This window comes from Pelodiscus sinensis, chromosome 1 (assembly GCF_049634645.1).
Source record: "Pelodiscus sinensis isolate JC-2024 chromosome 1, ASM4963464v1, whole genome shotgun sequence".
Classification (NCBI taxonomy): domain Eukaryota; kingdom Metazoa; phylum Chordata; order Testudines; family Trionychidae; genus Pelodiscus; species Pelodiscus sinensis.
In genome coordinates this window covers 28,363,181-28,376,318 of record NC_134711.1, presented here as the reverse complement: position 1 = coordinate 28,376,318, position 13,138 = coordinate 28,363,181, and the positions used below count along the sequence as shown (strand labels likewise).

The 13,138-nt window shown below is 38.0% G+C and overlaps 1 protein-coding gene across 13 annotated transcripts in view; it reads right to left on the bottom strand.

Annotated features, from left to right (window-relative positions):
- KIF21A (kinesin family member 21A) overlaps positions 1-13,138 on the bottom strand; it is a 152,656-nt gene that overhangs the window by 72,780 nt on the left and 66,738 nt on the right. For 8 of the 13 annotated variants that reach the window (XM_075927522.1, XM_075927460.1, XM_075927474.1 and 5 more), the window contains exons 8-12: positions 10,377-10,572; positions 8,690-8,879; positions 6,004-6,067; positions 5,222-5,425; positions 736-774 (exon numbers count right to left, since the gene is read on the bottom strand). In XM_075927522.1, the coding sequence (XP_075783637.1) occupies positions 736-774; positions 5,222-5,425; positions 6,004-6,067; positions 8,690-8,879; positions 10,377-10,572 (693 nt within the window). The remainder of the gene's footprint in view (positions 1-735; positions 775-5,221; positions 5,426-6,003; positions 6,068-8,689; positions 8,880-10,376; positions 10,573-13,138) is intronic. The other 5 variants (XM_075927470.1, XM_075927532.1, XM_075927480.1 and 2 more) reach the window with 1 other exon arrangement.

Sequence of the window (13,138 nt, the reverse complement as noted above, 5' to 3'; positions counted from 1 at the left end):
TTGCATGCAATATGGGTGTGTAGTGTATGTGCTCAGTCACCCCCTTCCCGCCCCCCAGCATTATTATAAATAAGAGTGAACTAGGTAGGCAAGAGTTAGGAGAATAAATTCGTGCCCTACATGGCTTGCCACTAGCACAAGCTATGCCTCCCTGTCTACACTACTATTTTGAGCAGTGTAATGTGCCACTGCTTCCTCGTTGCCAGAGCCTTTCCTGATGCAGGGAAAGATTCCAGCAAAGATAAGCAGTGGGCTTAAGCTCTGCCAACTGCTTATCCTAATACTTTGCCCTTAGAAGAGCCTTACCTACCTGTAGTGAAAGGCTATGGCAGCCAAATCTGCTGAAATCTTTCCTTACTGTGGAAGTCTTTCAATGACATGTAGCTATACACTGCAGGGTGAATGAAGCTTGGTTTTTACTGCAGTGTGCAGTCTACATGTATAATATAGATTGCCAAATCTAGTATGGATTATATACATGGTCTCATAGACTAGAAGCATTAATTCCCCAACATTAACAGCCCAAAAGGCAAGAGCCCAAGGTTAGCCTTAACCACAGTTACATACAGTATGTTTCTTCCTGTTTTTTTAAAATTGAAAGAAAAACCAGTTTTTAAAAGCCCCAATAAACTTTACTATATGTGTCTAGGAATCTACTGATAGAATTGCCTTTCAAGTATGGCAACTAAATTAATGTAAATTACAGTTTAATTAAAAATGTGGGAAAATTCCAACCTTCTTCCTTCTTGATTGCTTTCCTCAAGTTTCTGTAGCCTTCAAAAGCAGGAGGTACAGTATTGGAAGGCCAAGCCAATGAAGGACAAACCAGACAGTGAAAGCGAAAGTGGCAAGGAAGGTAAAAATGATACATGAGCTTGTGGACTTTCAAATGAAACTTAGAAAGCTATCATCAAAAGACGACAAATAGTAAAAAGGCAATACATTTTGTGCAGTTGGAAAGTAAAGTGAAAACAAAGAGTTGCTGTACACTAGACAGTGTTTCTACTATCTGAGGTTGGCCAGTCTATCATCATAAAGTACTATAGCTGTCTATACTTCAAGTTGCACTAGTGAGGGGGGTTTTGGAAACACAACAGCTTATTTTATTTTGAGAATCATTGCTAATGAGCTTTTAAAAAGTATGATCTTCAAAGATAATTGTTTCTTCTCTTTGGTCTTCAAAAGACCCTTTAAATCAGTATAAAAGGCCGTTAACAAAATATTGTTTTAAAATTTCAAAAAGTACTGCCTTTAAACCTTACTAACAAAATATATATCTCCGCTATGTACTAGGATGCTAAAACAATACACTAATTTTATATTATATATGCTACAGGTATCTACATATACATTTTGCATTAAAAGAAGAATATACAGAAAACTTCCAATCTAACAGAAAAACCAAAGTGATACATTCTGCCATAACACAGAGATATATCTGCATTCTGAAGCTGCTGCATTTTTAAAGATTTTAAGGCAAAATATTATAGTTTACTCTAGTGGGATGAAAAATGTATTTGCCACTTATTGCTTGTTGCAACATCAACAAAAGAGTACAAATCAGAAGCAATGGGATGGGAAAAAAATACCAGGAATGTTTTTAAACAAGAGATGTATTACAGTAAGGAGATGGGTGAAAGACTTTAATAAATGCAGCAATGTCCTAAATTACTGAAAATATTTTAAAATTTTGCTCTCTCATTCAAAATTATTAACTAATTTTGAGTTGAATTTATTAGAATGCCTGCTTATTGGGCAGCTTCTTTTTTAATTAACTGGGACTTACACGTTCATATGTAAAATACTAATTATGTTGATTCTTACTTAATTTTATCGATATACTAGTGTGAGAAAAGCAACAGCAAGAACTGTTAGTATAGGCAACAAAATGGTTACAAAATACACAAAAATAATTTCAGACTGAAACAGGCAAGGAAAATTTACCCCAGGAGCTGAGAGATTAGGTTACATTGATTGGAGAACAATGTACTCAGCTATGTGACAGTTACACCAGCCATGCTAGCCAGCTGATTTCTAAATGTAGGAAGTTTTAGGCCAGCAGTTCATCAAGTGCTTCACTTTCAAAGCACTACATACCTGTTGCTCCTTTAAAAAAAAGCAGTTAGGCATACAAGCAGATTTCAGGTGACTTTACAGTGATTTAGAAACACCTATTTAAGAGGATGCATCACTAGTCACACTGACTCATGTGACTAGAACAATACTGTATAAAAAGAGGTGACATGGGACACCCCAGAATGTGTTGAAATGGTACACATGCCCCTCCATCTCCTAACTCTGGAAGGAGACTCAGGCAGCGGCTCTCTACAGTCAGAGTACATGCTCAGATCTTTCAGCCGGTCCAAAAGCTCCCTCACTGTCCTGAGTGAAGTACCGCCCATTCGGGTGACAAGAAAGGGGTGTGAATGGGAAGTAGGGGGCACAGCTCCCACTCTGGTCCTGCTGTGAACAGGGACCCAGTAGCTGCCATCTTCCCTCTTGGCCATGCCAGAGACAGCAGCATCAATGGAATATCGAGCTAGGAAGCATCCCCATGCAATAGAAGAACTCCTGCCAGAGTCTGAGGTCCATGGACTGGGACAGGGGTTCCCAGCACGTCCCTGAGTTCCTAGCCCCTTCACTGGGTGGGGATGTGGATGCCACAGTTTAACATCTCCAGTGTGAGTGTCAAGTTACAAGCTATCGGGCCATCTACGCTGCTGTCTGAGGCTTGGCCCAGAGAGGAAGAGGCATTTGTTGGGTCTTAACTCAGAGTCACCCATAACACTGTGAATAAGGTATATATGGCTGTGAGTGCCACTGGCTGATATATGGGCCAGGTCAAACCAAATCTTCAGAACATTATGCATGTACAAGGGCTAGGTTATTCAGGCAACTTTAAATGAATGAAAATCCATAACAAGATACTGTACAGTCAGGGCAGCTAAATGTCTGAAACAGGAGTTTATCTGAAAGAATCCCCAAACCTCAGGGCAATTTGTCCATTTTTATTCATCAGCTAATCCATTGCTGACTACTGAAATTGCAGAGGATCAAATGTAAAGAATTCTCTACTAGAAACACCCAGTCTGCAGTTCATTAAGTTGATGGAGGAATCCACATTTTAATATCATAGCATACTTCTATGATACTCCAAACCCTAACATTTCTCACCATTCAAGAGGTTTTCTCCTGTGTGTTTTTAACTACATGCAGAACAGCAATTTATATAGTGGTATACTTTAGATAGATTATTCCAAGGAGCATCAGCCATATATTTTGCTTTACACAGATAGCAATACAAACCCTACGGGTATTCATAAACCATGATCCCATTCAATAATCACAAGGCTAAAAAAGTGAGCCCAAATGCATCATTTTCTGACCCTTAGCACCTGAGCAGACAACAACAATCATTCAATCGCTTAGGAATTAAACAAGGACATGATTTTCATGTTATACATTTGTAAAACATATAGAGCACCTGCCCTCAATCACCCTAAGCATATTTACACCAGCCCAGAATCTGGCCCATTCCAATAGCCAATTCTGGAGTTCAGTTTCCTCCTGCTGTAATGGAGATTTCAAAAAAAGGGAGAAATAAATAAATAACTACATACTCCTTTGTGTAACTCTGTATTTGAATTCTTCATCATACGATTTTACTACCTTTATCTTCCTCTTCAATACATTCTTTTTCAGGCTTGACTTTGCAAAGTGCTGAACAGTTGGGCTCTAGTTTAGCAAATCACTTACTTTTTTTTTTTTTTTTAAACAAGAGTAAATCTCAGAACATATGCTTAAATTTGAACACATAAAAAAGTATTTTGCTGGATTGTGATTACAATGCACCTTCTAGGTCAAGTCCACAAAAAGATATATAAGAGGTGAGGTACTGAAAATTCCAAACAGATTTGAAAGTTCCCTACAGATATAGGCACTAAGAAAAATAGCGCCCATGAGAGATGGTCAATTTCTACAAGCAACAGTCAGTATTTTTTTAAATCACCTCCTGCAGTTATGACTTTTATAAATATAGGACTCAATCCAGCAGATCAGGGGTGGGGAAACCTCAGGCTTGGCTTGCCTGGATCTGGGCTCCTGACGCTCAAGGTCCCTCTACCCCCAGCACTGGGGAGCCTGCACCTGTGCTCCTGCCCCCTGCTATGCCACCGAAGACCTGGGGCACAGAAAATCTAGGAGGCTGGGCCCCCTAGGTTCTGCTGTGTGAGGGGAATACAGCGAGTGTCTTTCTGCTTCTCAGTTGGGGATACATCAGTGAGGGTTTGGGGGTTTTTTGTTTGTTCGATAGTTTTGGGACTTAGGGGGCTTTTTGTTTGTTTGTTGTGTTTTTGGCTTGTCCCTTGTGTGCGGGCCCCCAACTGACTTTTCTGTGGGCCAGCGGGCCCTGACCCAAAATGGTTCCTCACCCCTGCACAGATCTTCCTTATACAGAGCTACTGGCCTCAATATTTCATATTTGTAGCAAATGTTTTTAAGGCTTTGTTAAAATTTGTGATAACTTTTTTTGGTATAAGTTTCAATCACCAATAAAAATAACAAGTATAAGCATGGCAATATTTCAGAGAAAAGAGGGCTATTTGATATCGAGAGGTATCAATGAATGGAACTTTGATCTCTGAACAGGCATTTATATAAATGTCAGTGACCATTTCAATAGGTTAGACATTGAATAAAAGAAAAATGAAGCATGAGATTTCAGTGAAGTAGTGAATCTTGAATAAAAACAGGGATAGAAGGTGAAGATGTAAAAAAGCAAAAGAAGCCATTCAAGCGCTACTAATAGAATTCCCAACAGCTTTTTAGGATATCTTTTGAAGCAATCCTTGTGTTTCAATGGAGTTCACAAAATAGTTATTTTCTCTCACTGGAATATCAAATTTATGGGAAGACAACAAAATACATCTAATTTGTACTTTTATAGTTTCAAAATTATTCCAAGTTTCAAATGATAAAAACATGCACTAGAACTGAGGCTCTGATTCTTCAAATGCTTCATGTACTTAATTTTACAGAAAGGAAGTCAGTGGAAACACACATTCATAATGCTAAGTATGTACGTAAGTGTTTGCAGGATAAGGAGCTTAGAGCCCCATCCTGTGCAAGGACTGCAATACATTTTTAAAACTCACTGGTTAAAATACATCCCTTTGCATAAAAGGGATTTAAAATATTTAAAAATATGAATTTTAAATGCTACCTCTTTTTCTTCTTCTTTTCTTTTTTTTTCAGTTTTTCTAAATCTCTCTTAGCTATATCAAGAACTTCCAAAGTTTCTTTTTCTGAAGAAAGCATACAAGCAGAAAATGCTGAAGGGCCTCCAAAATACGATGGTCTTGATGAAGCTCTTGACAAGCTGCGTCGAAGATTTTCGTTAACTGCTTCACTTTCTAATAATTTTGCTCTAACAAAGGAAAACAAAAACATCAAAAAAGCCTTGAGATATCATACAGTTATAAATACAATGGCTATATGAAGAGTATAGTTTCACAGCTCCTGAATTAAACAGTCTTCAAATTTTAAATCAAATTCTAATCCATTGTAAAACATATATAAAGTATTAAGAAAAAACACACTGACATTTCCAGAGATCACACGATTTTATATCATGACTCTACCAACTCATTTATGCTACATGGGAATTGGGCTGGATCACTACTTGCACGGTAATCTCTAAGGAACAATGAGGTTAAGTCTAAAAAAGTTACCAGTTAAATTCACAATAATCTTTATTTTCCTTTAAAAATAGAGGGAATGTACAACAATCTTAGATTCTCTTTTGTTTCTGAGGTGTTTAAGTATTTTTTCAAATACCAACACTTATATAAAGTTACTAGGTTCTTCAAACCCATAAAGATACATCCAATTTTCATTTTTAGCTCTGCTAATGATATGAGTAGCAATCTGGAAAGCATTTATATTCTGAAAGGTTTTTCCTACCTATATGTGAAACTCAAAGCACCAGAGCATGCTTACAAGTACCTGAGATCTTCAATTTCCTTGATATAGTTATGAATCATGTTGCCAATTTCTTCATTCCCTTCTCCTTTAAGAGAGACAGAGAAAATGATGTAAAGTAACATGCATATTAAATTAGTAAGGATGCAGTAGAACAGAGCTACTAAAAACGTACATTGTGATTTGGGTTTCCCACTTTACATTTTCTCCTCATTTGTGAAAGAGAGATCATCAATAACCTGATGTGTTTACAACCAGCAATGTTTTTTCCAAAAGGAAATAAAAAGATCTGGTGAAACGAAGAACTTAACAGCAGTGTAATGTATATCTGTAAGTAAAGTGTCACACTGAACAGCTACCAGGTTTGCAACTCAAATGACACTCTCTGCGAAGAAGCAATGTTAAAGTAGTAGGCATCAAAAATCTTGACACACCAAGGTTATAACGACAAACTCCAGGATTTGGGCCTAAAATTTTCCATGTATAGGAACTTACTGTTTCCTATCAGAGGGGTAGCCGTATTAGTCTGAATCTGCAAAAGTGGCGAGGAGTCCTGTGGCACCTTATAAACTAACTGAAGTGTTGGAGCATAAGCTTTCGTGGGCAAAGACCCACTTCATCAGATGCATGTAGTGGAAATTTCCAGAGGCAGGAATAAATATGCAGGCCAGAATCAGGCCGGAGATTCTGACTGGATCCACCTTGTCATCTCCAGCCTGATTCTGGCCTGCATATTTATACCTGCCTCTTGAAATTTCCACTACATGCATCTGATGAAGTGTGTCTTTGCCCACAAAAGCTTATGCTCCAACACTTCAGTTAGTCTATAAGGTGCCACCTGACTCCTTGCCGCTTTTACTGTTTCCTGTGTCCTTTATTTTATTATTTAATTTGAACAGTTTACATTTCATTATTATCTCTGTTCCTGTGGACATTGATAACAATAACAATGGCCAACAGATGCACATTGATTCCTAACAGCTTTTCAAATATGAACTTTCCCAAGTTGCACAACCTCTTTGCTCCACTCTGCGCTAATTAGGCCTCAACTGGAGTATTGTGTCCAGTTCTGGGCACCACATTTCAAAAAAGATGTCGAGCCATTGGAGAAGGTCCAGAGAACAGCAACAAGAATTGATGAAGGGTCTAGAGAACATGACCTATGAAGGAAGACTGAAAGAACTGGGCTTGTTTAGTTTAGAAAAGAGAAGACTGAGAGGGGACATGATAGCAGTTTTCAGGTATCTAAAAGGGTGTCACAAGGAGGAGGGAGAAAAATTGTTCTCCTTGGCCTCTGAGGATAGGACAAAAAGCAATGGGCTTAAACTACAGCAAGGGAGGTTTAGGTCGGACAGTAGGAAAAATTTCCCAACTGTCAGGGTGGTTAAAGAATGGAATAAGTCACCTAGGGAGGTTGTGGAATCTCCATCTCTGGAGATATTTAACAGCAGGTTAGACAGACATCTATCAGGGATGGTCTAGATGGTACTGGGTCCTGCCATGATGGCAGGGAGCTGGACTCGATGGCCTCTTAAGGTCCCTTCCAGTTCTAGTGTTCTATGATTGTTGGGCAAAGGGGAAAGTAGCTTCTGAACCTGCTTCCACCTCTTTCTGTTGGCTGCAATTTTATATCTGGGAAAACTGAAGCTAGGTTTTAAAATGGAATTGGCCACATTCACACTAGCCAGTTGAACCATATAATACAGTGATTTATAAGACTGTGAATGCACACAGGCCTTAAAAGATAGCTAGCTATGAAGCCAGTGTAGATGTGAATGTGTGGCTATTTATACAATAAACAGAATTAGCCCCAGCTAGACCACCATGGCCCTGTAAGTTTCATTAATGTGCATCAAGAGGGTCCAGAGGTGTTCCGTTTAAGAAATGAACTGGCCATTCTCACCTCCCACTCCAGCATCAAATTCCCATAATTTTAACACCAGTACAGATGAATCAGCTAGAGCCCTAATGTAGACAAGTGTCTGGTATGCGGAGAAGCAAGTTTCATTAGCACAATGGTAAAATGGTTGTAGTCACAGGAACTTTATCTACATTTGGCCTTCCACCAGTTCTAATGCTGGTTCAGCTGAACTGATGGGATTTTTTTTTTAAATGATACCCCAAGTGCAGACAGGGTCTTTAAAAGGTGAGTTTACAGTGTAACCAGTCTGAAATGTATGTTTCCTCGTTTGTGCCACAAGTTCAACATTTAAACTGATTTTTTTCTATTTATTTTCTATATTAGTTAATGATGAAAATATATCAAACACAATTGTAACAATGTAGGATATGTACATAGCTCCTCAGATTGCTCTGAAACTATATGCAAAATGAGCAGTAGATTAAACAATTTCAAACACTTAGTCTGCAGGGCGAGAAATCATAACAACATCCACCAATTCAGTATATAAGCCCCAATACAAAGAAATGCATCTAAGCATATGAGTAATCCCATACACTGGGACCATTCGCATGTTAAAAGTAACTTGCATACTGAAGAAGTCTGGTCAATTGAGGCCTTAACTTACATACTACAAAGATTTTAAAGTAATAGAATAAAGATGGATAAGAGGGGATTTTTTTTCCTGAAGAAGCAGGTTTGCTGTTGCTGCCCTAAGCAAAGAACTCCAAAAAATGAAAAAGCAAAAGTCTGGCTGCCTCATTAATAACTGTATTAGACAGTTTTTCAATTTTAAAAAGTACACAATACCTGCTCTTGCAAGGACCTGGTTGGCCTGATCACTCAGAAGCTGTGTTATTCTGGCTCTTTGTGCATCAACAGTTTCTTGCATTGCTTTAACTCTAACACGCAGGTTATTATTTTCTGTTTGCAGCATAGCATTTTCATGAAACATGTCACTGATGCTTTCCACACCTTCTTCATTAATCATCCTTTTGCCCTAAAAAAATGCATTATTAGTAAACACTGACCTGAACCAAACTGTCATTCAACTCAAAAACTTAAAATTTCCTACACTTCCTACATGGTGGAAGAATACATTTCTCAAAACAGTTTTGTGCTGAAATTATTTTAATAGGTTCCTTCAAAATTATCTCAGCTTGTAATAAGCCATAGGAACATGGATTAACAGGTGAGAGGAAATGAAGAATCCATTGCTTTTCATATTAAAATGAAAATATTTTCTCAAAGCCATCACCAAGAAAGGAGATTGCCTGATAAACAAAACTTAACAATAGTACATTTGCTGGAAATATTTCTACTTTGTTGCTGAAAAACACAAAGTAGCAGTGTTCCCTCTAAGCTGCATGACAGCACAGCTTCACAGGTAATTAATTAGCCCTGCCCAGTCAGAGGCTCAAGGCTCAGTGCAAGGAGCTGACAGATTGTGCGGGGCTGATTAATCACCCGTGAAGCTGTGCTGCCTCACAACTTAGAGGGAACATTGCTAAGTAGGCATAGTGAATATGAGTATTCAATGGCTGCGTCTAGACTGGCAAGTTTTTCCGCAAAAGCAATAGCTTTTGCGCAAAAACTTGCCAGCTGTCTACATTGGCCGCTTGATTTTGCACAAAAGCACTGACGTTCTACTGTCTGATATCAGTGCTTGTTGCGCAAATGCTTTGATATTCCTGTTCGGGCAAAAACACTTTTCTGGAAATGTTTTTGCGCAAGAGGGCCAGTGTAGACAGCTAAAAACTGTTTTGCGCAAAAAAGCCCCTATGGCGAAAATGGTGATCGGGGCTTTCTTGTGCAAAACCACGTCTAGATTGGCACGGACGTTTTTCCACAAAAAGTGCTTTTGCAGAAAAGTGTCCGTGCCAATCTAGACACTCTTTTCTGCAAATGCTTTTAACGGAAAAACTTTTCCGTTAAAAGCATTTGTGGAATATCATGCCAGTCTAGACGTAGCCAATGTGTATAATTTAGACTGTAGTTTTTAAAAAAGTCCAGAATTTACTTTGTTGTTTCAAGAACTCTGCACAAAACATTCAATGCATGACCTGTTCTCTTGCCAGTCAAACCAGTACAGCAATCTCTAGAACTGGGAGGCAAAATTTTCAAACGCTAAAAATATACATGATAGGTTTTAAAACCTTTAATCAACACAACAATAACATTCCTAAAAAAATAACACTCTTACTCAGGTGCCATCCTAAATTGATGTGCAATCTGCCTCCGCGGTTTAGCGGTGAATGAAATGTTTTCTATATAGGTTAGAAGATCACATTCTGCCTTCTAATACGCAACTTCCAATGATGTCAACAGTAGTTATGCATTCATATCTGAAGGTAAAATTTGGGATGCAACCACATGCCATATAAATTAAAGATATTATTCTACATTCTTTACTTGTGTGCAGAAGAAGCAGCTAACAGGAAAATGTGTTGTGAAATTTTAGTGATATTCTAAAATAAAACCTAATAAATTTACTTACTGTTTTGTACTCCATAAGTTCCATCTGAAGACGTGCAATCTCACTGCGCAAACCATTAATTTGTTGACTGGCCCTGTCCTGATTAACCATCACCTTGTTCTTGATGTTCCGTGCCCGATTGGCATACTTTAATGTGTTCAAAGTTTCCATGAAGTCTCTGTCTGAAGGGCTCACACATGCTATCATGACTGTTTGGCTGTGAATTATAGACATAGGTCAAGTTTATAAATCAAAACAAAGAACCCTTTAAATTATGCAAAACACCCCATGTGTCGTAGCATCAATATATCAACTGAAACAAACACTGTTACAAAAACACTGACTTTAACTTTTAAAATGTTCTGTATCTGATTTACACCATTATAATAGAAATTGTGAGTTAATGTTGCCATTTTGTTAAACCTTTTTACTTTAGTATGTAAAATGTTAGATCAATAACTGATCTGATATCCTATATATAAGTAAATGGTACCATATATAGCTGATCATAAGCCTGTACACTCATAAGCCGACCCCCTCAAGTTAAAATAAATTGTAAAAACTGCAATGACCTGTTCATAAGCCGACTATGTCAGTGGTTTGCAAACTTCCAGTGCCAGCTTGTCAGTCAGCCGCTGGCACGTTGGGATGTTTGTTTACCTGGGGTGTCTGCAGGCATGGAGTCTTTCAGCTGCCTCTGGCTGTTGTTCGCCATTCCCAGCCAGTGTGAGCTGCAGGAAGCAGCACAGGCCAAGGGACGTACTGGCCATCACTTTCTGCTGTTCCTGTTGATCCAGAATGGTGAACTGCAATCACTGAGAGCTGAGGGGCTCCATGACTGCACCATTCCAGGTACATAAAACATCTCTGTGTGCCAGGAGTTTATCTTTCTGGGCTGGCAACTAAAGTTTGCCTCCCCTCCACCCCCCCAACTTAAAAACAAAGTGTTAAAACACGACTCATTCATAAGCCAATCCCCTGCTCTTTACTGTGTCATTTTTTACCAAAAAACAAATAGGCTTATGATCAAGCATATATGGTAATTATTTGGCATTTATTAGTTCTTTATATATTCAAAGACTTTATAAAAAGAGAAACTCATTAATCGGTCTGTCAGGTCCTTATCATCCCCATTGTACAGCTTGGGAAGCTAAACTGGAAAAGGTAAACAACTTGCCCAAGCCCTCAATGTCAGGGCACAGACTAGAACTTTAGAATTCTTTATTTGGTTCACTTCATGCACCCAGGCACCAATTCAGCAAGTACTTAAGCACATGCTTAACTTTAAGCATGCAAGCAGTCTTATTATAGTGCAAAACTGAAGATAACACAGCTACTTGAGCTTCAATGTACTTTGCTCAATCAAGGTGTTTGACATCATACTATACTTCCCTTTGACCCACTGAGTGGTATCTTCAGCTCTGCTTTACCATCAGTGTTTCACGAACTATTTTAACAAAATTAATTTTATTCCCTTCATTTTACTTCTCTTTTATTTGAACATAATATGAAAAGTGAACACATTTCTTGATATATACTGCCTGATGCAAAGTCCTTTCAGATAAAACAGCATCAGTGCTCAGTATCTTTAGACACATTATGCACACAAAAGATTAAATATTTAAAACCTTTTGGCAGGATTATGAATAGTGAGAACAGTACACATGGACACAACAGCAGTATTACCATAATCTAAGATCTTTGGGGTGCAGTACAACATAAAAATTCTTGTTACCAGCAATCTTATTTTGTAATAAAAGATTGTATGTAGTATGTCCACAGCATTTACAATATATAGTCAATAGAATATGTTCAATGGAATGTTACAGTATTCAAAATTATATAAAAAATGTATAGTGCACACAAGCAACAGCTGCTTCTCAAAGTTAATGAAATCTGATATTTAAAACAAAATTAACAGACCATTTTAATTAATTATTCATTTTAACAGGTAAAGTGCACAACTAATGAAAAGAAGTACAGTATGTACTGATTGCTACCATAACAAGAATATGGGACAGCTAATTGAAAAAAATTAATTTTATTTCTGCAAGGACAGTATAGATTTCAAATTTTGATTAACCATCCTCTGTGAAATATTTTGGCAATTCTAGGGCTGGTAAAGATATCACTCAGGATATCATTATAACGGATTGGGACATCCAAAGTGTCATGCAGCCGTTCAAATCTTTTTTAAAGTATTATGATAGAACTTTTATCTAGGTTACCACACACATGCACACACTTTTTTAGGGGTGTATATCTAGGTTCAAAGACAATACCCTCTTCGGTGGCACCAAACACAATATCTGTTTTTAACTGGTTCTATCTAGAGACAATTCTGGTTATATAATAGCTTTGTTTTCTTTTCCTTATGATTCAATTCAACATAACATCATTAAACATACGAGCTGCATAAACACTGAGGAAGATGGCCCTGCAGGAGGCACAGAGAGCATATGCTCAGGAACCCTGAGGCCACTCCCAGGAGATGGACTACAATACTTAATCAGATTGGGAGAGTCAGACTCCACCCCAAAGAAAGAAACCTAACCTGGTATATGCAGCTGCTGTCGGCAAGCATTTCCCCAGTGAGTGGAAAGTAGCATACATGGATGTGTATTATAAGGAGGTCAATGGAGATTTGTTAGCCAGCAGCTGTAAAGCTCTTTCTCTACGATATAGAGTTTATATATTTTAAATTATTATTGACATTCTCATGGAAATGTTTGTTTTCTGGAATTCATCTGAGCCTGGATACTTATTCCTTAATTAGCTGATTA